Source organism: Pelophylax lessonae (genome assembly GCF_965119305.1).
Source record: "Pelophylax lessonae genome assembly, chromosome: 5".
Taxonomy (NCBI): domain Eukaryota; kingdom Metazoa; phylum Chordata; class Amphibia; order Anura; family Ranidae; genus Pelophylax; species Pelophylax lessonae.
Window position 1 is genome coordinate 321,439,046 of NC_138772.1, and position 26,799 is coordinate 321,465,844.

The 26,799-nt window shown below is 44.6% G+C and overlaps 1 protein-coding gene across 3 annotated transcripts in view; it reads left to right on the forward strand.

Annotated features, from left to right (window-relative positions):
- BPHL (biphenyl hydrolase like) overlaps positions 1 to 26,799 on the forward strand; it is a 185,535-nt gene that overhangs the window by 70,289 nt on the left and 88,447 nt on the right. For 2 of the 3 annotated variants that reach the window (XM_082258075.1, XM_082258076.1), the window contains exon 3: positions 20,147 to 20,313. The exons of the other annotated variant lie outside the window; for it this stretch is intronic. In XM_082258075.1, coding sequence (XP_082114201.1) covers positions 20,147 to 20,313 — 167 coding nt within the window. The remainder of the gene's footprint in view (positions 1 to 20,146; positions 20,314 to 26,799) is intronic. 3 annotated transcript variants of the gene reach the window in all.

Below are 26,799 nucleotides of genomic sequence, written 5' to 3' on the forward strand. Positions count from 1 at the left end.
CACTTTTGTCCTGCAGACCAACATGTCAGCCAATAGATAAAGAACAAAGAGAGTGCTCTCTTCCTTATCTGCTTTCAGCTTCCGGTGTCCCGCTGGTACAGAGAGCAGCAAGGCATCCCCAGGATTCGGTTTCCATTTTTACTACTGCTGTGAAAAGACTGTGAACTATGGACTCAGTTTGAAGGTTACACTCAGCATTAGCGCAACACTAGTTTTGTATTGGTTAAACTCCTAAAAACCAATAGCCTCTCTGCACTGCTGACACCCTGTACACTGCCCTGCTGACCTCCCATCCTCTGCCACCCTGACATTTTTTACTGCCCCCCCCCCCCTCCACATCAGACAGGCTAGATCTGGCCCTGACTCGAAGCAGTGTATAATAAACCCACACATGCAGTAGTTCTAATTGGTCCTGCCCCTTGCCATTTTTTTACTGCCCCCCCCCCCTCCACATCAGACAGGCTAGATCTGGCCCTGACTCGAAGCAGTGTATAATAAACCCACACATGCAGTAGTTCTAATTGGTCCTGTCCCTTGCCATCTCTTTCCCAGCTGGCACTCTATAAATCCAGCTATGAATGGGTTGATTGACAAAGGGGGAGGAACTCCTGAACGTATATTGGCCCCTGACATCACAGCTTGGATTTGACAGCTGCACTCTCTCTCATTGCGGCCGTACCCCCACCGGCTTGCCCACCAATCCCTGGTTCTGGATTTTCATGCTGCTGCATGTCCTGCTCAGCTGCATTAATTTGTTATCCATCTGATACCTGCATTTTTGCTTTGGCTCTGAGTCCTGTATGCTGTTATTCAAGATTTTAGAACGTAAGTGTGCTATGTTTAATTAACTGGTGTCTTTGTGGTTTAACTAACCCCCTGAACCTTGCACTCTGTACGTAACACATTCCTGAATCCTACACTCTGTACGTAATGCATTCCTGAACCTTGCACTCTGTCAGTAGTGCACATCTGAACCCTGCACTCTGTAGGAAACACACTACTGAATTCTACACTCTGTATGAAATGAACTCCTGAATCTTGCACTTTGTACGAAACACACTCCTGAATCCTGCACTCTGTCCAGTCCAAAATGTATTTCTGAATCCTACACTCTGTACGTAATGCATTTCTGAACATTGCACTCTATCAGTAGCGCACTCCTGAACCTTGCACCCTGTACAAAACGCATTCCTGAATCCTGCACTCTGTATGAAATGCACTTCTGGATCCTGCACTCTGTATAAAACGCACTCCTGAATCCTACACTCTGTACGTAATGCATTCCTGAACCTTGAACTCTGTACAAAACCCAATCCTAAATCCTGCACTCTGTACAAAATGCATTCCTGAATCCTGCACTCTGTACAAAATGCAAACCTGAATCCTGCACTCTGTACAAAAAGCATTCCTGGATTCTGAACTCTGTACATAGCACATTCTTGAACCTTGCACTGTGTACAAAACGCACTCCTGGATCGCGCACTCTCTACATAGCACATTTCTGAACCCTGCACTCTGTGCGTAATGCACTCCTGAACCCTTCCACACTTTGTGTAACACACTGTTTCACAGTTCGTACTAAACCATTTGTAATGGAAGCTTTTTATTCTTTTTTTTTTTTTTTTAATGATTGTGCAGGGGTTTGTATCTGTGAGACTCTTGCTTGTGACACAGCAATCAAAGCATATTTTATAGGTACAAGGAAGCCCAGGTTTTGTTTAGCCACACCCCTTAGGCTTCTCCCACTGTTATGTGTTTGTCCACACCCATTTTTGGGAGGTATGTAGTTATATAGGATTTATTTAAAACAGAACAATAAGCATATTATACTTATCTGCTCTGTGCAATGGTATTGCATTGAGCAGCTCAGAACCTTCTCTTCTTGGATCCCCCGCTAACGATCTTGGCTCCTGCTCTTCTGTGTGTGCCACCATAAGAAGTGGCTGCCTATGATGGCACACCTGCAGACTTTCTCCCGAGTTGCACTGTGTGCATCTGTTGGAAACTGGACTGACTGTAGTAGACACCTCTATTAGGGTGATAGGGTCATCTCTGGCTTCTGGGTCCTATGCTTAGCGCCTGCCTTGCTACATTGTAAACACAGGAGGTTGCATTTTTTTGATGAATTCAAAGCATTCTTAGGTTGGAAAAGGTGAAACGTGAGACAGCAACATCAAAATCTCCACCTCCTGCAATCAGAGAATGCTTTGCATTAATGGAGAAAATGCAGTGTGTTCTCTGAATGGAGCGGTTTTGAGCAAGCAACCTCCTTTACTGTCTAAATTTGTAAATGCCTGTAACTACTACTGCGCCTCCTGTCCTTGGTTTGTTGGCTTTGAAACCCCAGAAGAAGGAAGTGGAGAGGTAAAGAGAGGGAGAAATTTTCTGCCACATGTCCTGTCCATGCTGATAAACCCCAAGCCAGAAGGGACTATTATGCAAGAATTCCTACGTTCTAAAAAGTTACCTGCAGTTACTGAGTGTATATCTAAATCATTGTGAAAGACAGCGTATCTCTTTCCTCTTGTTATTACTTCACATGCACAGTGCCAGATATCTAGGTCAATGCTACTTTATGTATGTAGTGGTCACCCTCCAGTATATTGGTAGGTGAACTTGTTTATTGCATTATACTTTATTTGCAGCTCCTGTTATGCTAGTTAACCCCATCCCTTGTGGTCTGAGATCCTATAGCTAGTTTTAGCTTAGGGCTCGATAACTAGCATAGAGTCAGGTTAGGCTTCCGGTGACCACTTTAGGACAATTGGCTTAAAGGTCTGGTTTCAAGTAAGTTTAGGGAGGGACTAAAGCACAGAGTAGATAGTCTAACTCTGGGTTCCAGTGCCACACCACAGCTTCTACCAGTAAGAAGCTCCGTTCCAGGCTGGTTGAACAACAGTTGGAATCTCCTTGTGACCGCAGATCTTGTCTTCAGGTCTCTGACACAGACAGATGCCACATCACTATCATCCTCAGGGGCCCCTACAACTGAAATTTTCTGCAATATTAATCTGGAGGTAGCTCTGTTAATAACTATATATACCTGGGTATATGTGTACAATTCCACCAGGACTCCTATTGGGCCCTTTGCTAATAGTTCCTGTTTGTACATTGGATGTATGTACTATTATTAATCTTTTCTTCTAGAACGCTTGTATTATTTTCATACTGGTGTGCATCTGTGTACGTATTATTAAAGTTATATGCTGATTGCAGTAGTCCGTCTGCTCCCAATTACTTTGATTAGATTACTGGTTGATTTCCCAGGAAGGGCCTTTCCTCTGTTCACAGAGGACCTGCCTGGGTAGAGGCACTGCCAACTTTATTATAAAACCCCCTCTTCCACTCAGTGAAGGTTCTGGTTCTCTTATTTACCTACAGGTTTAGAGCACTATCCTGTTTGGGGAGGGCCATTTCTTATAAGCCCCCAAAAGAGGGCTACACTGGTGGCAATCACTGTAGCAGCGGTGCCTAGTACAGTCATTTCCAGCTTCTACAGGGATCCCACTGGTGTATAGTATATACTTATTTATGCTGGACAAGCTGGACAAATGCAAAAATTGCCATACCCAAATTTCTGTTCCAAGAAAATAGTTTTCCGGTAAGTCAAAAATTATTTTATTTTATAATTATACTCATTAAAAAAAAAAAAAAATAATAATAATAATAATAGTCTGTCACATTTTGCATTCTTTAAATGAATGTAAAAAGGACCCTGTACGAACCTTAGTTCTTAGTACCAGAGACCCTGAACATATGGAAATAGTGACTGGTACTCTCTACAGAACACGAGGAAACTAGCTCCTGTAGTATCCTGTGAGTACAGAAAGATAAATAATGTGCCTCTAGCGGGCAGTGACTAGCAATCAGTCTAGTTATCTGCGCAGTAATATAAAAGGAGCCTGTCAGTTCAATATAGTTAAGAGAGAGATCTACTAAAACAAATGGCTCTGTCCTGTGTACTGCAGCGTTCTACTGATCAGCTCCTGCGCTGTGTACTGAGGATTGCATTACCTAACAGGCTTGCTGCACCTCTCTGGTAAAGACCCTGCACCTCTTCATAACAAATGGCAAAGCAGGACTATCCTGTAATGCCCAGTAATAGATAGTAACTGCACTGAGAGTCATGTCTTCTATAGACTGAAAGAGACTTGTTACAACTTAGTTTAAACAATATAAAGGCCTGTGTGGGATTTTCTGTTTGTGGATGTTTTTACAGGTTTTGCTATAATTTCAGGTGTATGCAGGGTTTCCTTGACTGGATCCCTATCCCTGAAAGGAACCAATGTGTTTGATTATTTTTGAAACTCCTGCAAAGCGTAGTGTAGTGTATGTGTAAGCAGGTGCCTACAAGGGGTTAATGTTTTTTCTGATGTGCTGACCCTGCAGCTATCTATCTTAAGCAGTGCTGTTTCTTCTGTCTGTGCTTTTGTTTTCAAGTTTACTGAGCCAGCCAGGTGCAAATTGTAGATGTGCGCTGGATCTGCGGAATTTGTTGGCTAGAATTTCCCACCAATTTTCCAGAGATCCACATAAACAGAGGAAGAGGAAAAGCCTTGAAATGCGTTAGCCGTCATCCGATAAGGACAGTGGATGTTCATATGGACTGCTCCTGATACTCAAACATTTGGTTTTGATATGACTGATTTACACCTTTGTTTGTGAGTAGTCATTTTTATGTTCTACTAATAAAGCCTATATTGAGGATAATGCGCTAGGTCGGTGCGCCCTTCTTTGTCTTTGTTTGCAGTAACTGTTGGACTACCCCAGTCCTGTAGGGCAGCAAGATCTTAGCCATTCAAGATGCCAAACCTGAGTCCCGTGGAAAGAGTGAGCGCAGGAGCAAGGTGTTATATACACTTTATCTTTTTGGAGTATCCACATAAAAAAGGTTCACTGAAGTGCCCTGGGGGAGCTGTTGGGAAGCACTGCTAGGATGTAGTCAGTCTGTGTCCCCATCTGGGGGGGGGGGGGGATTGTCGGGGTTCCCTGAGGGACAGGGAACCTGAGGACTCTATGGTTTCCCTAATGGACACTTGTCTCTAAAAGACTGTGGACTCTCAGCTGTTATTCAGGTATGATTACCTTATGGGCACTAGAACACCTCTGTACCTGAATGTATGTGAGAAGCTGCTTTACAAGAACTGTTCCTGTATGTTTGCCTTTCTTCAGTAAAGTTACCATTAACTGTTAACTGCTTGGTCTGAAGTCTCTCAAAGTGGTGCATGTACAGCGTATTTAAAGAACAGGGCTTCCAACACAGCAATGGGACTGGGCTAGAGTAAGATGCATTACCTGGTCTAACTCACAGAGTACAGTCCAGCGGAAGTTCATGTGTTGTTACTAAGGACTAGGGATGATCGAACTTTTGAAAAGTTCGGTTCGACCAGAACACCCGAATTTCCCGAAAGTTTGGTTCGGATTCCCGGACCCCATTGAAATCAATGGGACCCGAACTTCGGGAATCAAAAAACACCATTTTGAAGCCCTAAAACCTAATAAATGCCCTTAAAAAGTGCCTAGGGTTCTGGGTCATGCCCCAGGGACTATGAATCGGGCAAAAAAAAGTTCTTAAAATTTTTTTTGATAGAGAGCCAATTATTGAAAAAAAAAAAAAATCGATTTCTTTGGATTTAGTGTCTGGGGGGCGGGGGGTCTAAAAAGTGTACCTGTGAAGTTTCAGCTCCGTAGCATGTCCAGAACCACAACTATAGCATGCCAAACCTTCAAAAATGACTTTTTTGCTTAACTGCACCTTTCTTTTGCTCCTAATCAACTGGACAGCCAATGTGCATGATGGGGACATAATGCAGTGCACTGGGAACAAGATTAGAAAAAGGTGCTGTCTCTTTAAATGTGGATATAATTAACGGGTGTATTTTCACAATGGGGCTATTATTACCAAATGTTTTCAAGAAGTCAAAAGATGTATGTAGATGCACTTTATTTCATGTAAAATGGTGTTTGGTGCACTTTAACTTGAATTTTCACAAGAAACAGACATATATGCACGGATACATTGAGGGTTAGGGGTAGGGGCCACAATGTAGTGCACAGTGAACAAGATTAGAGATGTTTTGGATGAATACTGTTGTCTCTTGACTTTGAATAGAAGTAAAGGATGCTTAAAAATTGGGCCTTTGGCAGTGGCGGAGCTAGACTTTTAAAACAGGGGTGGCAAAGGGGTGGCTAGGTATTATTTTGGGGGGTCAATATACAAAGTGTAATTTAGTGTCAGATTCGTCCACCGCAATGTCGCAGTCCCTCTAATGATCGCTGCCATTACTAGTAAAGACAGGATACAGGTGGTGGTGATCAGAGGATACAGACAGGATACAGGTTTGCCCCCAATGATTATTGCAGAGTGCCACAGCAATGCCCCCAATGATTATTGCAGAGTGCCACAGAAATGCCCCCAATGATTATTGCAGAGTGCCACAGCAATGCCCCCAATGATTATTGCAGAGTGCCACAGAAATGCCCCCAATGATTATTGCAGAGTGCCACAGCCTTGCCCCCAATGATTATTGCAGAGTGAGACAGCAATGCCCCCAATGATTATTGCAGAGTGAGACAGCAATGCCCCCAATGATTATTGCAGAGTGAGACAGCAATGCACCCAATGATTATTGCAGAGTGCCACAGCAATGCCCCCAATGATTATTGCAGAGTGCCACAGCAATGCCCCCAATGATTATTGCAGAGTGCCACAGAAATGCCCCCAATGATTATTGCAGAGTGCCACAGCCTTGCCCCCAATGATTATTGCAGAGTGAGACAGCAATGCCCCCAATGATTATTGCAGAGTGAGACAGCAATGCCCCCAATGATTATTGCAGAGTGCCACAGAAATGCCCCCAATGATTATTGCAGAGTGCCACAGAAATGCCCCCAATGATTATTGCAGAGTGAGACAGCAATGCCCCCAATGATTATTGCAGAGTGCCACAGCCTTGCCCCCAATGATTATTGCAGAGTGCCACAGCAATGCACCCAATGATTATTGCAGAGTGCCACAGCAATGCCCCCAATGATTATTGCAGAGTGCCACAGCAATGCCCCCAATGATTATTGCAGAGTGCCACAGAAATGCCCCCAATGATTATTGCAGAGTGCCACAGCCTTGCCCCCAATGATTATTGCAGAGTGAGACAGCAATGCCCCCAATGATTATTGCAGAGTGAGACAGCAATGCCCCCAATGATTATTGCAGAGTGCCACAGAAATGCCCCCAATGATTATTGCAGAGTGAGACAGCAATGCCCCCAATGATTATTGCAGAGTGCCACAGCCTTGCCCCCAATGATTATTGCAGAGTGCCACAGCAATGCACCCAATGATTATTGCAGAGTGCCACAGCAATGCCCCCAATGATTATTGCAGAGTGCCACAGCAATGCCCCCAATGATTATTGCAGAGTGCCACAGAAATGCCCCCAATGATTATTGCAGAGTGCCACAGCCTTGCCCCCAATGATTATTGCAGAGTGAGACAGCAATGCCCCCAATGATTATTGCAGAGTGAGACAGCAATGCCCCCAATGATTATTGCAGAGTGCCACAGAAATGCCCCCAATGATTATTGCAGAGTGAGACAGCAATGCCCCCAATGATTATTGCAGAGTGCCACAGCCTTGCCCCCAATGATTATTGCAGAGTGAGACAGCAATGCCCCCAATGATTATTGCAGAGTGCCACAGAAATGCCCCCAATGATTATTGCAGAGTGAGACAGCAATGCCCCCAATGATTATTGCAGAGTGCCACAGCCTTGCCCCCAATGATTATTGCAGAGTGCCACAGCAATGCACCCAATGATTATTGCAGAGTGCCACAGCAATGCCCCCAATGATTATTGCAGAGTGCCACAGCAATGCCCCCAATGATTATTGCAGAGTGCCACAGAAATGCCCCCAATGATTATTGCAGAGTGCCACAGCCTTGCCCCCAATGATTATTGCAGAGTGAGACAGCAATGCCCCCAATGATTATTGCAGAGTGAGACAGCAATGCCCCCAATGATTATTGCAGAGTGCCACAGAAATGCCCCCAATGATTATTGCAGAGTGAGACAGCAATGCCCCCAATGATTATTGCAGAGTGCCACAGCCTTGCCCCCAATGATTATTGCAGAGTGAGACAGCAATGCCCCCAATGATTATTGCAGAGTGAGACAGCAATGCCCCCAATGATTATTGCAGAGTGCCACAGCAATGCCCCCAATGATTATTGCAGAGTGCCACAGAAATGCCCCCAATGATTATTGCAGAGTGCCAGCAATGCCCCCAATGATTATTGCAGAGTGCCAGCAATGCCCCCAATGATTATTGCAGAGTGAGACAGCAATGCCCCCAATGATTATTGCAGAGTGCCACAGCAATGCCCCCAATGATTATTGCAGAGTGCCACAGAAATGCCCCCAATGATTATTGCAGAGTGCCACAGAAATGCCCCCAATGATTATTGCAGAGTGCCACAGAAATGCCCCCAATGATTATTGCAGAGTGCCACAGCAATGCCCCCAATGATTATTGCAGAGTGCCAGCAATGCCCCCAATGATTATTGCAGAGTGCCAGCAATGCCCCCAATGATTATTGCAGAGTGAGACAGCAATGCCCCCAATGATTATTGCAGAGTGAGACAGCAATGCCCCCAATGATTATTGCAGAGTGAGACAGCCTTGCCCCCAATGATTATTGCAGAGTGCCACAGAAATGCCCCCAATGATTATTGCAGAGTGCCACAGCAATGCCCCCAATGATTATTGCAGAGTGCCACAGAAATGCCCCCAATGATTATTGCAGAGTGCCAGCAATGCCCCCAATGATTATTGCAGAGTGCCAGCAATGCCCCCAATGATTATTGCAGAGTGCCAGCAATGCCCCCAATGATTATTGCAGAGTGCCACAGCAATGCCCCCAATGATTATTGCAGAGTGCCACAGAAATGCCCCCAATGATTATTGCAGAGTGCCACAGAAATGCCCCCAATGATTATTGCAGAGTGCCACAGCAATGCCCCCAATGATTATTGCAGAGTGAGACAGCAATGCCCCCAATGATTATTGCAGAGTGCCAGCAATGCCCCCAATGATTATTGCAGAGTGCCAGCAATGCCCCCAATGATTATTGCAGAGTGCCACAGCATTTGCCCGCAATCATTGCAGAGTGCCAGCGTCGTCGTCCCCCCCCCCCCCCCCCCATGAGACCGGCTTACTTACCTCACGGACGGACGGTCATCACAGCAGCTTCTCATCGGTCCGCGGCTCCCTGCATCTTCTCAGTCCTCCCGCCGGCGCCTCCTCGACCAATGGCACGGCATTTGCCATTCGGCCAATCAGGAAGCGGGAGGACCCGCTCCCTGATTGGCCGGAGGAGGATCCATGTGACAATAGCGAATTTTCATTCGCTATTGTCACAGAATGGGCGGGCTCGGCTTCGGGACGCACTGTTCTGCTGCTCCCTGACCCTGGCCGCCAGCTTAGAGGGATCAGCCGGTTCTGCGAACCGGCTGATCCCATCCCACCACTGCCTGTGATTCCTCCGCTGTCAGCCTGGATCGGGGTGGCAACAGGGGTGGCAGGGACTTTTTCTGGGGTGTCAATTGACACCCCAGCTAACCCTCTGGCTCCGCCACTGGCCTTTGGTGGTGTCGACGATGCCTTGACACCATAACCCTATGAAAGTGCTGGTCATGAAGGCAATAATTGCCTTTGTTAGGAAAAAAATTGCAATGATATGCATCTGTGAAACAGGTGCGCAAAAATTGTTGTTTAGGTGTTGGCGGAACCATACCACTGTAAGCCCAAATAGCTGGTGTTGAAGTAGGCGAAAAAAGTAAGAAGATGTGTACCTGTGGATCAGGTGAGCAAACATTGTGTTTTGGGTGTTGGCGGAGCCTCCCCACCGTAAGCCTAAAAAGCTGGTTTTGAAGAAGGCGTAAAAATTATGAAGGTGTGCACCTGTGAAACAGGTGCGCAAACATGGTATTTTTGGTGTTGACGAAGCTTCCCCACCGTAAGCCCAAAGAGCTGGTGTTGCAGAAGGCCAAAAAAAAATTAATCTTTTCTAGTGGAAACTAAAATGAGGTTCTGTGAACCTAAACAGAACGAGAGGAGGGTTGGAGGGTGGCACCCTGGTCCAGGCTTAAACTGAGGCTCAGCTGCCACATCGCAACAATAGACTAGTCTAAAAGGTCTGCATCAGGTGCATCAAAGCTTGATATCCACGACTGATTAATTTTAATGAATGTCAAACGGTCGACTGAGTTGGTGGAGAGTCTCGTTCGATGGTCTGTGACGAATCCACCTGCTGCGCTGAATGCCCGTTCCGATAGGACACTGGAAGCAGGGCAGGCCAACAACTCTATGGCATACTGGGCCAGTTCTGGCCAGTGGTCTAATCTTAAAACCCAGTATGCCAGTGGATCAGATTCAATCACATGAAAAGCCCTCTGTGTCACTTTGTGCCCTGACGTAATCGTCCACCATGTGATGCAGACGCTGTCGATGCGATGTGGCAGCTGAGAGGCCTGGGCGGTGAGGACTAAAAAAAGACCGAAAGGCATCCGTCAACCGCACGCCTTCTCCAACGCTCCTCTCGTGACCCGCAGTAGAGTTCATGGTAGTTTGTCCCCGCCCCTGCACCCTACGGGAGTCAGGGAACGTGTTCACCAGAATCCTCTTGAGACTGTCCTGAAGGGATTTGATCCTGTGGACTCTCTTGGTGGATGGGAAAAGCTCAGAGACTTTTGACTTGTACCGGTGGTCAAGTAGGGTGGCCAACCAATAGTGGTCAGTCTCTTTAATGGCCTTGATTCTGGGGTCCTTTCGCAGGCTCTGAATCATGATGATTGCCATGCGTCGCAAATTTGCAAAGGCCTTAAAAGCTGACTCCTCGGGGTCACTCAAAACGACAAGATCTTGAACGTGCTCCTCCTCCTCCCAGCCACATACTACTCCAAAGTGTCCCGAGGGAGTCAAACTAGGCCTTGCAGATTGCCGCAGGTCTTCCTCCTCCTCCTCAAAGCCTGCAAAAGTTCCCGAAGAATCCTCCTCCTCTTCTTCCTCCCCTGGATCCTGCTCGGGCCTCTGGGAGCTAGGCATAATGGAGTCAGGATAAAGGGGGCCTTGAGAGGCAAGGAAGTCTTCCTCTTCCTCCTGCTGCTCTGCCTCCAGTGCCCTGTCCATAATGCCACGCAGAGTGTGCTCCAACAAAAACAGTACCGGTAGGGTTTCCCTGATGCATGCGCTGTCCCGGCTGACCATCCTTGTGGCCTCCTCAAATGGCGAGAGAACAGCGCATGCATCCTTAATCAAAAGCCACTGCCGTGGCGAAAAAAAGCCCAGGTGCACTGAGCCAGTGCTGGTGCCGTACTCGCAGAGATATTCATTGAGGGCCCTCTGCTGCAAAGTGATGCCGACTTGGCACCTGCCACTGTGTTAAACAACGTTTGCTGCATAGCCGATTGCTTGTAAAGCTCCAGATCAGCAAAAGAGCAGTCAGCTTACAGAAAGATTGTCAGTGTAGTTAGAAATACAGCGATTGTGCTGTTTGAGTTAGAAAAAAAAATGTAAAAGGACAGTGTCAGTTAGAAATTATCTTCTGCTGTATGGAGCTGTTCTTTTAGTGTGAGGAAAGGCATATGCAGTGTAGTTAGGGTACTATATACCACTATATTTAGATTCAATAATCTAGTTTTTGTAGGGATCGTTTTAAGTGTCAGGGTTCCGTCTAGTGAGCACGTTGCACTGCTGATATATCTACAGCAGGTATACGTGCTTGCTAGTCAGCTATTGTGCAAAATAAATTTCAGCGATACACACATCTGTATTTAGCGACAACTTTGGGTCGCATAGCAGTGTGAATCTTGCAGGTGATTTTCACATCGCACAGTTGGTAAAGCCTCAGTGACAACTATACATAAATTAAAATTCATCACAAAAAAAATGATTATTTTTCTTAGAATTTCAGTAGCGCAGGGATGGTGTTACCCTCCTTTCATAAAGTGCAAATAAATAAAGTGCATAAATTGCATAAATAATCCAAAACATTCAACTAAGCAAGAACAGGTCCGGACCTGGTTAGCTCTACTAAGTCTCTGGGCTCCAGGACTCAGAACAGGACTTCTAAAAGAAAAAAAAAATGTTGCTTGCGTGTCTCACCTACCACATGTAAGTAGGAAACCTGGGTGACACATACTGCATACACCATCCACAACTTGACAATCAGTGCTGCTGATCTCTTGCTACGTCTTTGAAGCCACATCCTGTCTACAGGAACAGAGCATTGCCACCCCATAACATCTCCCACATACTGTGAATGAAAGGAGGAGGTGTGCAGCAGCAGCAGATACCAGGAGGAGGTTTTGAGGTGTTCATGCTGTATATGCCTATTCCATGAGAGTGGTTAGGCATAGTTTTCTAGTGAGTCTGCATTTTGGCTATCTCTCCCAGCACTGGTGGTGGTGACATTGTACGGTGGTTCCTATAACTGACACCAATGACCCTGTATTAAAGGCACTGTGTATTGCTCTGGCACTACATAAACAAAGACTTTTGAAGGACTCTGTTCTTGCTTAGTTGGATGTTTTGGATTATTTATGCAATTTATGCACTTTATTTATTTGCACCGTGCTCACTAGAGGGAACCCTGACACTTAAAACTATCCCTACAAAAACTAGATTATTGAATCTAACTATAGTGGCATATAGTACCCTAACTACACTGCATATCCCTTTCCTCACACTAAAAGAACAGCTCCATACAGCAGAAGATAATTTCTAACTGACATTGTCCCTTTAAATTTTTTTATTTTTTTCTAACTCAAACAGCACAATCGCTGTATTTCTAACTACACTGACAATCTTTCTGTAAGCTGACTGCTCTTATGCTGATATGGAGCTTTACAAGGAATTGGCTATGCAGCAAACGTTGTTTAACACAGCAGGAGAAACACAAATGCTTCCAGTCTCTTCCAAAGCCTCTGTATTACAGTGCTAGGTTAGGCGGGGCTATGTTATATACTGGGGGGCGTATTCACTCCTGATTGGCCTCTGGTCCCTGTAGTCACTCCAATCACGTTCCTAGCAGACTCCTGCCCCCTCATTGGCTTTTACTTACGTTTCTGGGCCAATAACGGGCTTTTAAAGCACACTTCCTGTCCCATTGCATTATGGGCGGTTTGGGTGACCCGAATTCCGAACACCCAATGTTCGGGTCGAACCGATGGTCGACCCGAACAGTTTGATCATCCCTACTAAGGACTACAGTGTTTGTGTCACATGCAAGGCAGCCAATCAGCCAAGAGAAGAGTGACTGGCAAGGGTGACAGTTCCTCTGGTAGTGGAGGGGGTTAAGTGCTTGGCACCTAGCGACCGCGATTGTGTCCGTGCAGCTGCAGCATGTGCATCCACTTCTATGTGCTGCCTGCATGCATCTCCAAATTGAATGCACACACATCTGTCAGCGGCTCTGCATGAAAGACCAGCTTAATTGCCCATCTGAATGAGGCCTAAGGCTTAAGAGCGCCATTAGTACCTTCTAAAACACTCTGCTTAATATACATATGTAAATATATATATATATATATATATATATATATATATATATACAGTGCCTTGCGAAAGTATTCGGCCCCCTTGAACTTTGCAACCTTTTGCCTTATTTCAGGCTTCAAACATTAAGATATAAAACTGTAATTTTTTGTGAAGAATCAACAAGTGAGACACAATCATGAAGTGGAACGAAATTTATTGGATATTTCAAACTTTTTTAACAAATAAAAAACTGAAAAATTGGGCGTGCAAAATTATTCAGCCCCTTTACTTTCAGTGCAGCAAACTCTCTCCAGAAGCTCAGTGAGGATCTCTGAATGATCCAATGTTGATCTTAATGACTAATGATGATAAATAGAATCCACCTGTGTGTAATCAAGTCTCCGTATAAATGCACCTGCACTGTGATAGTCTCAGAGGATAGCGCAGAGAGCATCATGAAGAACAAGGAACACGCCAGGCAGGTCCGAGATACAGTTGTGGAGAAGTTTAAAGCCGGATTTTGCTACAAAAATATTTCCCAAGCTTTAAACATCCCAAGGAGCACTGTGCAAGCGATAATATTGAAATAGAAGGAGAATCGGACCACTGCAAATCTACGAAGACCTGTCCGTCCCTCTAAAATTTCAGCTCATACAAGGAGAAGACTGATCAGAGATGCAGCCAAGAGGCCCATGATCACTCTGGATGAACTGCAGAGATCTATAGCTGAGGTGGGAGACTCTGTCCATAGGACAACAATCAGTCGTATACTGCACAAATCTGGCCTTTATGGAAGAGTGGCAAGAAGAAAGCCATTTCTTAAAGATATTCAAAAAAAGTGTAGTTTAAAGTTTGCCACAAGCCACCTGGGAGACACACCAAACACCTGGAAGAAGGTGCTCTGGTCAGATGAAACCAAAATCAAACTTTTTGGCACTAATGCAAAACGTTATGTTTGCCGTAAAAGCAACACAGCTCATCACCTTGAACACACCATCCCCACTGTCAAACATGGTGGTGGCAGCATCATGGTTTCGGCCTGCTTTTCTTCAGCAGGGACAGGGAAGATGGTTAAAATTGATGGGAAGATGGATGGAGCCAAATACAGGACCATTCTGGAAGAAAACCTGATGGAGTCTGCAAAAGACCTGAAACTGGGATGGAGATTTGTCTTCCAACAAGATAATGATCAAAAACATAAAGCAAAATCTACAATGGAATGGTTCACAAATAAACATATCCAGGTGTTAGAATGGCCAAGTCAAAGTCCAGACCTGAATCCAATGGAGAATCTGTGGAAAGAACTGAAAACTGCTGTTCACAAACGCTCTCCATCCAACCTCACTGAGCTCGAGCTGTTTTACAAGGAGGAATGGGCAAAAATTTCAGTCTCTCGATATGCAAAACTGATAGAGACATACCCCAAGCGACTTACAGCTGTAATCGCAGCAAAAGGTGGCGCTACAAAGTATTAACTTAAGGGGGCTGAATAATTTTGTACGCCCAATTTTTCAGTTTTTTATTTGTTAAAAAAGTTTGAAATATCCAATAAATTTCCTTCCACTTCATCATTGTGTCCCACTTGTTGTTCATTCTTCACAAAAAATTACAGTTTTATATCTTTATGTTTGAAGCCTGAAATGTGGCAAAAGTTTGCAAAGTTCAAGAGGGCCGAATACTTTTGCAAGGCACTGTGTGTGTGTATATATATATATATATATATATATATATATATATATAAATATATACAGTGTCAGGCCCATATATATTGGGACATCAACACAATTCTTATCTTTTTTGCTCTATACACCACCACAATGTATTTGAAATGAAACAAACAAGATGTGCTTTAACTGTAGACTTTCAGCTTTAATTTGAGGGTATTTACATCCAAATCAGGTGAAAGGTGTAGGAATTGCAACAGATTGTATATGTGCCTCTCACTCTTTAAGGGACCAAAAGTAATGGGACAATTGGCTGCTCAGTTGTTCCATGGCCAGGTGTGTGTTATTCCCTCATTATCCCATTTACAAGGAGCAGATAAAAGGTCCAGAGTTAATTTTAAGTGTGCTATTTGCATTTGGAATCTGTTGCTGTCAACTCTCAATAGGAGAGCCAAAGAGCTGTCACTATCAGTGAAGCAAGCCATCATTAGGCTGAAAAAACAAAAGAAACCCATCAGAGAGATAGCAAAAACATTAGGTGTGGCCAAATCAACTTTTTGGAAAATTCTTAAAAAGAAAGAATTCACCGGTGAGCTCAGCAACAACAAAAGAAGACCACGGAAAACAACTGTGGTGGATGACCGAAGAATTATTTCCCTGGTGAAGAAAACACCCTTCACAACAGTTGGCCAGATCAAGAACACTCTCCAGAAGGTAGGTGTATGTGTGTCAAAGTCAACAATCAAGAGAAAACTTCACCAGAGTGAATACAGAGGGTTCACCACAAGATGTAAACCATTGGTGAGCCTCAGAAACAGGAAGGCCAGATTCGAGTTTGCCAAACAACATCTATAAAAGCCTTTACAGTTCTGAAACCACATCCTATGGACAGATGAGACCAAGAGCAACTTGTACCAGAGTGATGAGAAGAGTATGGAGAAGCAAAGGAACTGCTCATGATCCAAAGCATACCACCTCATCAGTGAAGCATGGTGGTGGTAGTGTCATGGTTTGGGCATGTATGGCTGCCAATGAAACTGGTTCTCTTGTATTTATTGATGATGTGACTGCTGACAAATGCAGCAGGATGAATTCTGAAGTGTTTCGGGCAATATGATCTGCTCATATTCAGCCAAATGCTTCAGAACTCATTGGACAACGCTTCACAGTGCAGATGGACAATGACCCGAAGCATACTGCGAAAGCAACCAAAGAGTTTTTTAAGGGAAAGAAGTGGAATGTTATGCAATGGCTATGTCAATCACCTGACCTGAATCCGATTGAGCATGCATTTCACTTGCTGAAGACAAAACTGAAGGGAAAATGCCCCAAGAACAAGCAGGAACTGAAGACAGTTGCAGTAGAGGCCTGGCAGAGCATCACCAGGGATGAAACCCAGCATCTGGTGATGTCTATGCATTCCAGACTTCAGGCTGTAATAGACTGCAAAGGATTTGCAACCAAGTATTAAAAAGTGAAAGTTTGATTTATGATTGTTAATCTCTCCCATTGCTTTTGGTCCCTTAAAATGTGGGAGGACAATATATAAACTGTTGTAATTCCTACACCGTTCACCTGATTTGGATGTAAATACCCTCAAATTAAAGCTGGAAGTTTGCAGTTAAAGCATACATTGTTTCATTTAAAATCCATTGTGGTGGTGTATAGAGCCAAAACGATTAGAACTGTGTCGATGTCCCAATATTTATGGACCTGACTGTATATATGTGTGTGTGTGTGTGTGTGTGTGTGTGTGTGTGTGTGTAAATTGAGCAGATATTATTAGGAGAAGGTATCAGAGGTTTTGACAGAACTTTGAAGCCTTACAGTATTCAGTTACCAGAATTGGTGGATGAACTAACAGGGCAGAGGCAGAACAGCACCAGTTGGCACTGCTAGGAGAAAGAATCCCACAGGTGCCCTGGGCATCTGTGTGGTCACACCGGTACCACGACAACCCACAGCACAGCTTGGCAATTTGGACAGGATCACTGGGGTGAGGGTGACAGAGGAGGCTGTGTTTCCTAAAGCCCATGATCCAAGGTCATGATCATTAAAAAATGACAGAGCGAATATAAAACCGAATTACAGTTGAACCACATTTGTATTATCGACTTTACATACATTGCAAGAACCAAGTCCATACATTGTCAGTACAACAATAAGCCAAGTTGCAAACTATTAGATCAACCCATAATATAGTACACGTAAGTCTACAATGCCAAGTTTGGGGAAGCTAGGCAGGATTTTAGTGGGACTGTGACAGTGGTCACAGAAAAGGTTTGAAGCTCAGAGTCTCATTGAGACCCTGCCTGCTGTTTTCTTTTTCAATCCTGGCTCTTTGGTTTACATTCTGCTGTCAGCGAGGAAGACTGATCGTTGTTAGGACATCAGTGGGTGCCGGCTCCCTAACAACCGATGACGCATCCCTGCTGCTGATAGCAGGGATGAGTCACTGGTTGTTAGATCTCTGGTTGGTGCCAGCTTAAAAACAAATGATTCATCCCTGCTGGCTGCAGCAGGGATGAGTCACTGGTTGTTTATGATGCTAGATGCTAGAAACACTGGAGCTTTGAGCTTCAAGCTACAAACACTTAAAGCAGAGTTTCATCCAAAAGTGGAAGTTCCGCTTTAAGGACTCCTTACCCCCTTACATGCCACATTCAGCATGTCATTTATTTTGGGGGTGGGGGGTGGGAGTGGGTACCTAGTTTTGAAAGGTACCCAGGTCCCACTTCTGCTCGGGCTGCCTAGACGATTTGAGCAGACGTTCTCCTCTCCTTTTCCCTCCCTGCAATCTTCTGGGGACACGTCACGGTTCCCAGAAGATTGCCCGGCCATTAAGGAAACGCAGTGCACACTCTGCTGTGAAGCCACAAGCTGTCACAGCCCGGTGCCCACACTTGTGATGCTGGGGAAAGCCTTGGTAGAGAACGGAGGGTTCGGGCGGCCATATCGCTGGATCCTGGTACAGGTAAGTGTGTGCTTATTAAAAGTCAGCAGCTACACTTTTTGTAGCTGCTGACTTTTAATAAATATAAAAACGTCTGGAACTCCACTTTAAGTGTTAACGGGGCCTTATAGTAGACAGTAGCTGTGCCACAGGAAAAAAAAAAACAAACACATTTTGTTTTTTGAGGTTGCAAAGTATTTTTTTTTACTGCCATGGCACTCAGTTCTATTGACTAGATCACTCCATATTACTGCAAGAATAATGAAAAAACTGTCTAATTTTTAATGAAAACGTTTTCTATGATTTGTGTCCTCCATCTGCAGTGTATTTTTCTCTGAATACTTACATTGTCTTTTGTGATTCATTGCAAACGTGAGTGGAGGATATACTGTATTAACTGTGTTTTAACAAAAATATGTCTCCCTACAGCACTTCAGTCACTTCGGGAAGAGTGCAAATTAATGGTGTCAATCTACATTACCAGCAAACAGGTGGCGGTGATCATGCAGTCCTGTTAATGCCTGGAATAGTAGGTATGGTGCTAAAATGTATTATAGAATTCCTAAAGTGAATGGACAATATAAAAGGGAGAATATATTCAGTACATCTCTGCAATGCATGCACATTTTCCTGTGTTGTGTGTTTATAAATATTCTGCAAGTATAGAAAAACTACTTGTTCACCCTGTAAAAAAAATAGCAGACTCTTAAGTGCCCATTCACACTACCGCAACTTGTCAGGCGACTGGTCGGCCTGACATGTCGCGGTCCATGCAGTGCTACGGGAACCGTTCTAATAGGAGCGACTCAAGTCGCTCCGACTTAGAAAATAGTTCCTGTACTACTTCGGGTCGACATCGGAGCGACTTGCATTGACATTCAATATATGAAGTCCGTGCAAGTCGTGCCGAAGTCGCGGTGCACACGACTTCACAGGACGCCCCCGAAGTCGTGCCGCGGTAGTGTGAACCGGCACTAACTCCCCTGTTTGATCTGACAACTCTGTTGCACTAAAATCCCAAGCAGTGTTTTTAGCCTTGCCTCTATTCTCCCCCACTGGACTACTGAATACCTTCTCCGTATGTTAGAGGGATGAGGAGAGGTTGGAGGAATTCTGCCAAATTAATATAACTTGGCATGGCTGACAACACTGATTGGGATTTTAGTGTACTGTGTTGACAGCAAGTTAGGTGCACACTGTATTTCTGCCAGATCAACAGGTATTTTTCTGTACCTGCTGGATTGTGAAGGGATACACTTTGTGTTTTTTCCATGTAGTTAAGCAATGACATTACTGACTTGCTGCAAAACTAATGCTGGAAGAGTTCATTATGTTTCCTAGTTTGCTTTCTTCTCCTGCCAGTAAAGCCTGGTACACACTATTAGTATTTTTTTCCTTCAACCCAGCGGGCTGAAGGGAAAAAAAAAATGATTAGCTCGGGGGGAGCTGATATACTAACTATGCGATGTTCGTACAGCGATCCTCCCCCCCAAGCTATTGTGTTCTGACACCCCCCCCCCCCCACACACACAAACACAATGGTCAGCACTCTCAGCCATTGGCTGAGTGTACTGATTGGATGCAGATTGGCAGACCTTTTTCGGTCATGCACCCTTCGATAGAAGCCTGCCGAACTGCCGGCTTCTGTCGGACCGGCTGCCATACACAAGGGCAGAATGTTTCTATTGAACCGGCTGATGCTGTCTAATATTCAGCCCATGTGTTTGGCCCTTAAGGGTGATGGTGCTGTTCAGAGCATTAAAAACTGGCTGAGATTGATGCTATTCCCTCTCCAAAGTCCTCTCCTTCTGTACTTCAAGATATTATACTAGCTGTATGTAATAATACATTTGATTATTTTGTTCAAAGAATGTACGGGATTCTGTATCTGCCTGGAACTCAGCTATAAAGATTTAATTTGTAAATTTTGTCAGTAACACTATAACCAGAACCATAATATTTTGTTTCATGTTCTTGTATTTTTTTTGTACAGGAAGCAGCCAGACAGACTTTGGACCTCAGCTCAAACAACTTAATAAAAATGCTTTTACACTAATTGCATGGGACCCTCGAGGATATGGACTCTCCATTCCACCATATCGAGACTATCCTATGAACTTTTATGAAAGAGATGCAAAAGATGCCGTAGACTTGATGCAGGTAATATACAGTATCTCTGAGTCAGACATACTTTATGTAGTAGAATGCCAAATAAATAGGAGGTTTCCATCTTCTGCTATGTTGACACTGGACACTTTAAGCTTGTAATTTTCCATTAATATACTATATGGCAGGTTTGTTGACATCTGTATGAGCTTGTTTGCTCCAAAGCGTAGACATTCATATAAAGAAGACTACGTATTTGTGGTTACTCTTCTAAGAATGCTTTCCACGAGAGTTTTGGGTGTGTCATGGGAATTTGTGGCCATTCACCCAAATAGCATTTTGGTCAGGTGCAGATCTTGGCCTAGAAGACCTTTCTCACAGTCTCCATTCCAGTTCATTCCACATGTGTTTAGTAGCTTTGAGGTCAGAGCTCTGTGCTGGCCACTCAAGTCCCTCCACACCAAACTCTCCAGACCATGTTTATGGACCTGCCTTTAAAGGACCTCCAAAACTGCTGCCAGAAAATTAGAAGCACAAATTGTCCAAAACATGGATTTTTTTTTTTGTTAAAGTTTGTAAATGTAGATTGCATGTCTGTATAGCGGGGGAATTAGGCAGATAGTTTGTTATTCTACTTTTCACTTTTCCCTAATGGAAATGGTTTTGCCAGGGAATTTATTCCATTGTGTTCTATTAAGAGAGGGGGAGCCAAGCATGGCATGAGTGTGTCCTTTGCCAGGTGACGCAACCATATTGGGGGAGTGTCTTCTGGAATGCTGATGGGCTGTAAATCTTCAGTGCTCTAACAGCATTAAGTTACATGATCATTGTACTAGCCGTGCCTACCAAAGTAATTTCCAGTTTATACAGGGATCCCACAGGTATGGCACATGCATTCTTACATTGGTCCAAGATTAACCAAGATTAACCAATGTAATTATGTAAAAATTACAATACATAAACTTCTGCTTTAACCAGTGGGTGGGCTTTAACGCCAAGTGGTCTCATATTTGGGGCCTTGTGTAAACCTATTACCATGCTGAGAGCGTGCTACTTGCACACTCCCAACATGGTAACCAGCAGGTGCTGGAAAGCTTCTTATACATACTTGCGATCGGGAGCTTTCCGACCATCTGACTGCTGTGACAGCCTCTCACAGCATTTACATAATCAGAAAGCCCGCCTCCGTCGCCTGGTATTTAGAACAGGCCGGGAGGCGACGGCGATAAGAGTTTAAATAGCTCCTTAATATGATCCACCTTATATCCTAAATGTTGGGGTCTCTATTGCAGAGCTATCATCCTGAATAACCTATTTGACAATAAGGATGGTGTGATTACAGTACACTTCTGTGGGAACTGTTAACATTTGAGGATAAGCCACAATGCAATGCAGTTATTCACTAATATAAATGCAGAGAAGAAAATTGTAATCAAAAGGGCAGTAACTTATAATAGACAAACTTTACTTTAGTCAGATGACTGAAAGAATTTTTCAGTTTTATTTCAGGCTTTGCTATTTGCCTCATTAAATAGACCTGTAAAGTCCAAACAAAGCACAGCACATGCTGATCAAATGACATTTCAATGAGTGCACATCCTTCTAGTTGAATAAATACATTGACAGCAAATATTGCCAGCACAGTATCTACATATCCATTCTACTAACAATATTGAATGCCAGTCCTCCGAAGAAGTCAAACTAACAAAACATTCTGAGTATATCCGTTGTAAGTCTCCTAAATCCCAAGTGATGTATCGATTATAGCTCCCCGTTCCCCAAACATTAGCCAAGATTTGATGAAGGGTAAAACAAATCTCTAATCCAGGCTCAATGGCCCACTTTTATACAATACAGATACAGAGTAAACATGCCCATGACACTCCCATAAACACCCCAGGTCAGATGACCCTGATTACATTATCATATGCAGATGAAATTGTATACAGAAACATAATTACCTTAGCTAATTACCTAGCCATCTTGACAGGAACAATAGGTTAATGGAAATCCAGACCCAGACAATGTTATAATTAACATGCTAATTAACTGAAACAAGGCTAAAACAAAGTACACATTACAAATTATCCTAAGTATAAACACAGAACACCTTATTAAACAGACAATAGCAGAAGACCCCAGTAGCAGACTGTAATCAAAACCATATTCTTAGTGTCCATTAAGTAGTTGTCCATCATTTTATTGGTCACCCTGTGCCCCTAATAGACACAGGGTGACTTACACATAAGGGGGGGCCTAGGGTCCCAGAGTATGTGTGTCTTGGGGAGACATGGACTTGAATCCAAAGTAACATTACTCCAAGCGTCCCTCTCCTAGCATACACCTCCCAAAGAATGGTGTTCCCTTAAAAGCCAGGGCCTATAGTCAGTAGGCAGGAGGCTAGCCTCCACACTCTTCCAGGAGCCTGTGGCGAATGTCCAGGCAAAGGGGCATTCGCCGCATATCTCCCCCCTCCTGCTGAGACTAACCAGACCCCAGACCTCCAACCGGTTTGGGTCTGTGTCTTTTCCCAGACTGTCTCGTGCTCCAGGGGGCCTCCTGCCCCACATTCCAGTTTAAATATCCGGGGTCTTCCTGGGCAGGGCAGGGCACCAACTATAATCCACTCCGGAGGCATCCCGTTGTTACTGGAGGGGAAGGGCGCATTCTCAGGAATACACAGAGCCCTTGGGGAGGGAGAAGGATGGCACCATATCCCAGACTCTCGCTCTGCTGAAGGGGAAAAATCAGGGGGGCTTTGGCTCCCATACAAGGTGGTTGGGGATTCAGGCCGACTGCCAAGCATCCCTGTCGGGTTGGTGCAGACACCTCAGTCTCATCTGTACCACCCGCTCCAATTGCCCTGTCTCCTGATAACCGATACTGCCACTGGGGAGAGGAACAGGTTGTCTCCTTTCCCTTTAACCCATACTGCCGCTGGGGAGAGAGACCAGTTGTCTCTTCTCCTTTTAAATCCTGCTGTCTCTACTCCTGGTAACGCTTCCTGGGGCTGGGTAGTGGGACCAACCGTCTCCACTCCCAGTACTGTTGGCTGCTGCTGGGATGAGAAACCTACAATCTCCTCTCCCGGTAACGCTGGCTGCCGCTGGGGAGAAAGACCAATTTGTCTCTTCTCCCTTTAGATCCTGCTGCCGCTGGGGAGTCTGACCGGCTGTCTCGACTCCCGGTATCTCTTCCTGGTGCTGGTTAGTGGGACCGACCGTCTCCACTCCCAGTACTGTTGGCTGCTGCTGGGACGAGGGACCTACAATCTCGCCTCCCAGTAACTCTGGCTGCTGCTGGGGAGAGAGACCAGTTGTCTCTTCTCCCTTTAGATCCTGCTGCCGCTGGGGAGTCGGACCGACTATCTGGACTCCCGGTAATGCTGGCTAGTGCTGGGTAGTGGGACCGACAGTTTTCCTCTCCCAGGCATGTTTGCTGCTGCTGGGATGAGGGACCTAAAATCTCCTCCCCCAGAGTTACCTAGCTTATACATTGCTCCGCATCAAGGGCCTGCTGCCGGACCAAGTCTAGTAGGTGTTGGTAGTCCTGTTCCAACTCCCACTCTAGGGTAACCAGGTGGGTGAGGTTTGGTCCCAGCTCAATAGCTCCTGGGAACAGTAGCATCCTTTGCTGGTAGTAATAAATAGCCCAGAACTGCGACTCCACAGGACTTCCAAAATACTCCTCCTCCTCCATGGCCTTCCACAACAGGCTGGGGCCATTATAGCCCTCCCCTTCTGGCTGACTGCCATCTGCCAACCAAGTGTCCCGCTGAACTGCATACCACCATAGTGCCCAGAATGAGTCGTCCAGCATCTCTCTCTGGACCAGGAACTCAAGGTGCCTTACCCACTCCATCAAGGGTTGCTCTCCCAGGATCAACATCAGTTGGCTCACTTGTTCCTGCCAGCCATGCGCTGTACTTAGAAGCTTCTCTTTCTGCCGTAGCTGTGCTACCTCCATGGACTCCTGCCAGAGTTCTCGCATTACATATTCCCCCCAGGACACCTCATCCTCGGCTGACATAGGGCCCTGTTACTGTGCCAGTATGTCTTGTAGTCTCCACTGGAACTCCACCTCATATGGGGAAGCTGCCCGGGGACTAGCTCCCTCCAACTCCTAAATTCAGCTTTAGACCGAGACGCTGCTGGGCTCCTCACTGCATTCCTGGTTCGGGATCTATTCGGGAGAAGAATCCCACCCTTTGCCACCAATGTAATGGATCCCCAATACTCCGGCTCAGTATATACATTGTAAGTCTCCCAAATCCCAAGTGATGTAGTGATTATAGCTCCCGGTTCCTCAAACATTAGCCTAGACTTGATGAAGGGTAAAACAAATCTCTTTAATCTGGGCTAAATGGCCCACTTTTTTACAATACAGAGACACAGTAAAAATGCCCATGACACTCCCATAAACATACAAGGTCAGGTGAGCCTGATTACATTATCCTATGCAGATGAAATTGTATACAGAAACATAATTAACCTGAACTAATCACCTAGACCTCTGGACAGGAACAATAGGTGAATGGGAAATCAGACCCAGACAATGTCATAATTAACATGCTAATTAACTCAGCACTGCAACAAGGCTAAAACAAAGTACATTGCACATTATCCTAAGTATAAACATAGAACACCTTATTAAACAGACAATAGCAGAAAACCCCAGTAGCAGACTGTCCGTCTACTACATTAAAGTACTTGGAATCCACATCTAAGCAATGCTTTGAATATTCAGAAGTAGCAGACTTCATGACAATGGTCTACAATAGTCTATGAGGCAAAGCTCATACACTGTTCTATCATTTTGATACAGTGAAATTAATGTATCATAGATTTCTTGAGGGATACTGTGGATACATCTTACTGTCCCATTTAAAGTAATCAAAACCATATTCTTAGTGTGTTGTCCATCATTTTATCGGTCACCCTGTGCCCCTAATAGACACAGGGTGACTTACACATAAGGGGGGCCTAGGGTCCCAGAGTCTGTGTGTCTTGGGGAGACATGGACTGGAATCGAAAGTAATATTACTCCAAGGCCCCCCCCAGCATACACCTCCCAAAGAGTAGTGTTCCCTTAAAAGCCAGGGCCCATAGTCAGTAGGCAGGAGGCTAGCCTCCACACTCCTCCAGGAGCCCGTGGCGAATGTCCAGGCAAAGGGGCGTTCGTCACAGTCAGTGAATCTGAAAAGTCATTAATCCCTGTCAATACCAATGTAAATGTATAGGGTGGTGTTCTTATGAGTGTCTCGTAAAATGAAGCATTATACATATATCAATTTAAAGGTGACAATAAAGAAAAACAACATTTAATTGCAAATAATTATATAAGCAAGAAAAAGTATGTGAAGCCCTTGGAATTAACTGGTTTTCTACAGTAATTTGCCATAAAATGTGATCTGATCCTCGGCTAAGTCACAACAGTAGACGAACAGAATGTGCCTAACCACTTGAAAACTGCCCACCTGCAATGTACTACTTCTGGGTTTAGGACGTGCGCATGCACCCCCCCCTCACCGCACCTGCTGTGATTGTACACATGAGAGCCTGTCAGCAAGTCCTGGCCAATAATTTATGGCTGGGATCAGCTGCATACAATCACAGCCCAGAGCTCTGTGTTGACAATCAACGCAGAACTCTGAACAGAGAAAACAATCTCTCTGTTTTTATCCCCGAAAAGCAGAGATATGAAACTTAGAAATCTATTAGTAAAAGCAGCACACTTTACACATAGTTAGGCACACATTTAACCCCTTGAACGCCCTAGATGTAGATCTCCGCAGGAAAAAAACATTAAGAAAAAATCAGTAAGGATGCAAAAAGAAAAAAGTGCTAGCACCAAAGATCCCAGCAGGGAGCTAGGTCCTTACTCCTGAGACTAGGCAGAAAGCCTAGTGCCTACTCCTGTAGGGGGCAATATAACCCTATGGTTCTGAATATGAAGCGCTGTGTCTGTCAATGAACGAAAGAGAAAAAAAAACCCAGTGGTGATCAAATACAGTAAAACCTTGGATTGCGAGTAACTTGGTCTGCAATTGTTTTACAAGACGAGCAAAATTTTTTTTATATTTTTTAACTTGATAAAAGAGCGAGGTCTTGCAATACGAGTAGGGTCACGTCCTGTTATAGTCATTGAGAGCACTACTGAAGTCACTCCAACTTTAGAGAAGCTTCCTCTACTATTTCAAGGTGACTTCTATGCGACTTGTGCCCATAGACTTTAAGGAGGGTTTGTGAAGAAAAAAACGCTTACGCTCAAAAAAGCTCAAAGAAGCTTGAAGAAGCTCAAGAAAACGTGCACAAGAGCACAAAAAAGCACAAGCTTCTTCAAGCTGAAATAAAAGCTCAAATGCCTGTAAAAGCAGCTTTTTATTTTTTGAGCTGCAGTGTGCATGAGCCCTAAGTTGGATCCTCATCTTAATTGATGTGATTTGGATCCGGCATTACAGGAAGATTATCTAGGCATTCCCTGAAGATGCCTCGAAGTTGCCTTGAAGTCACATTGCTATATTGTTTTTATATGGACTAT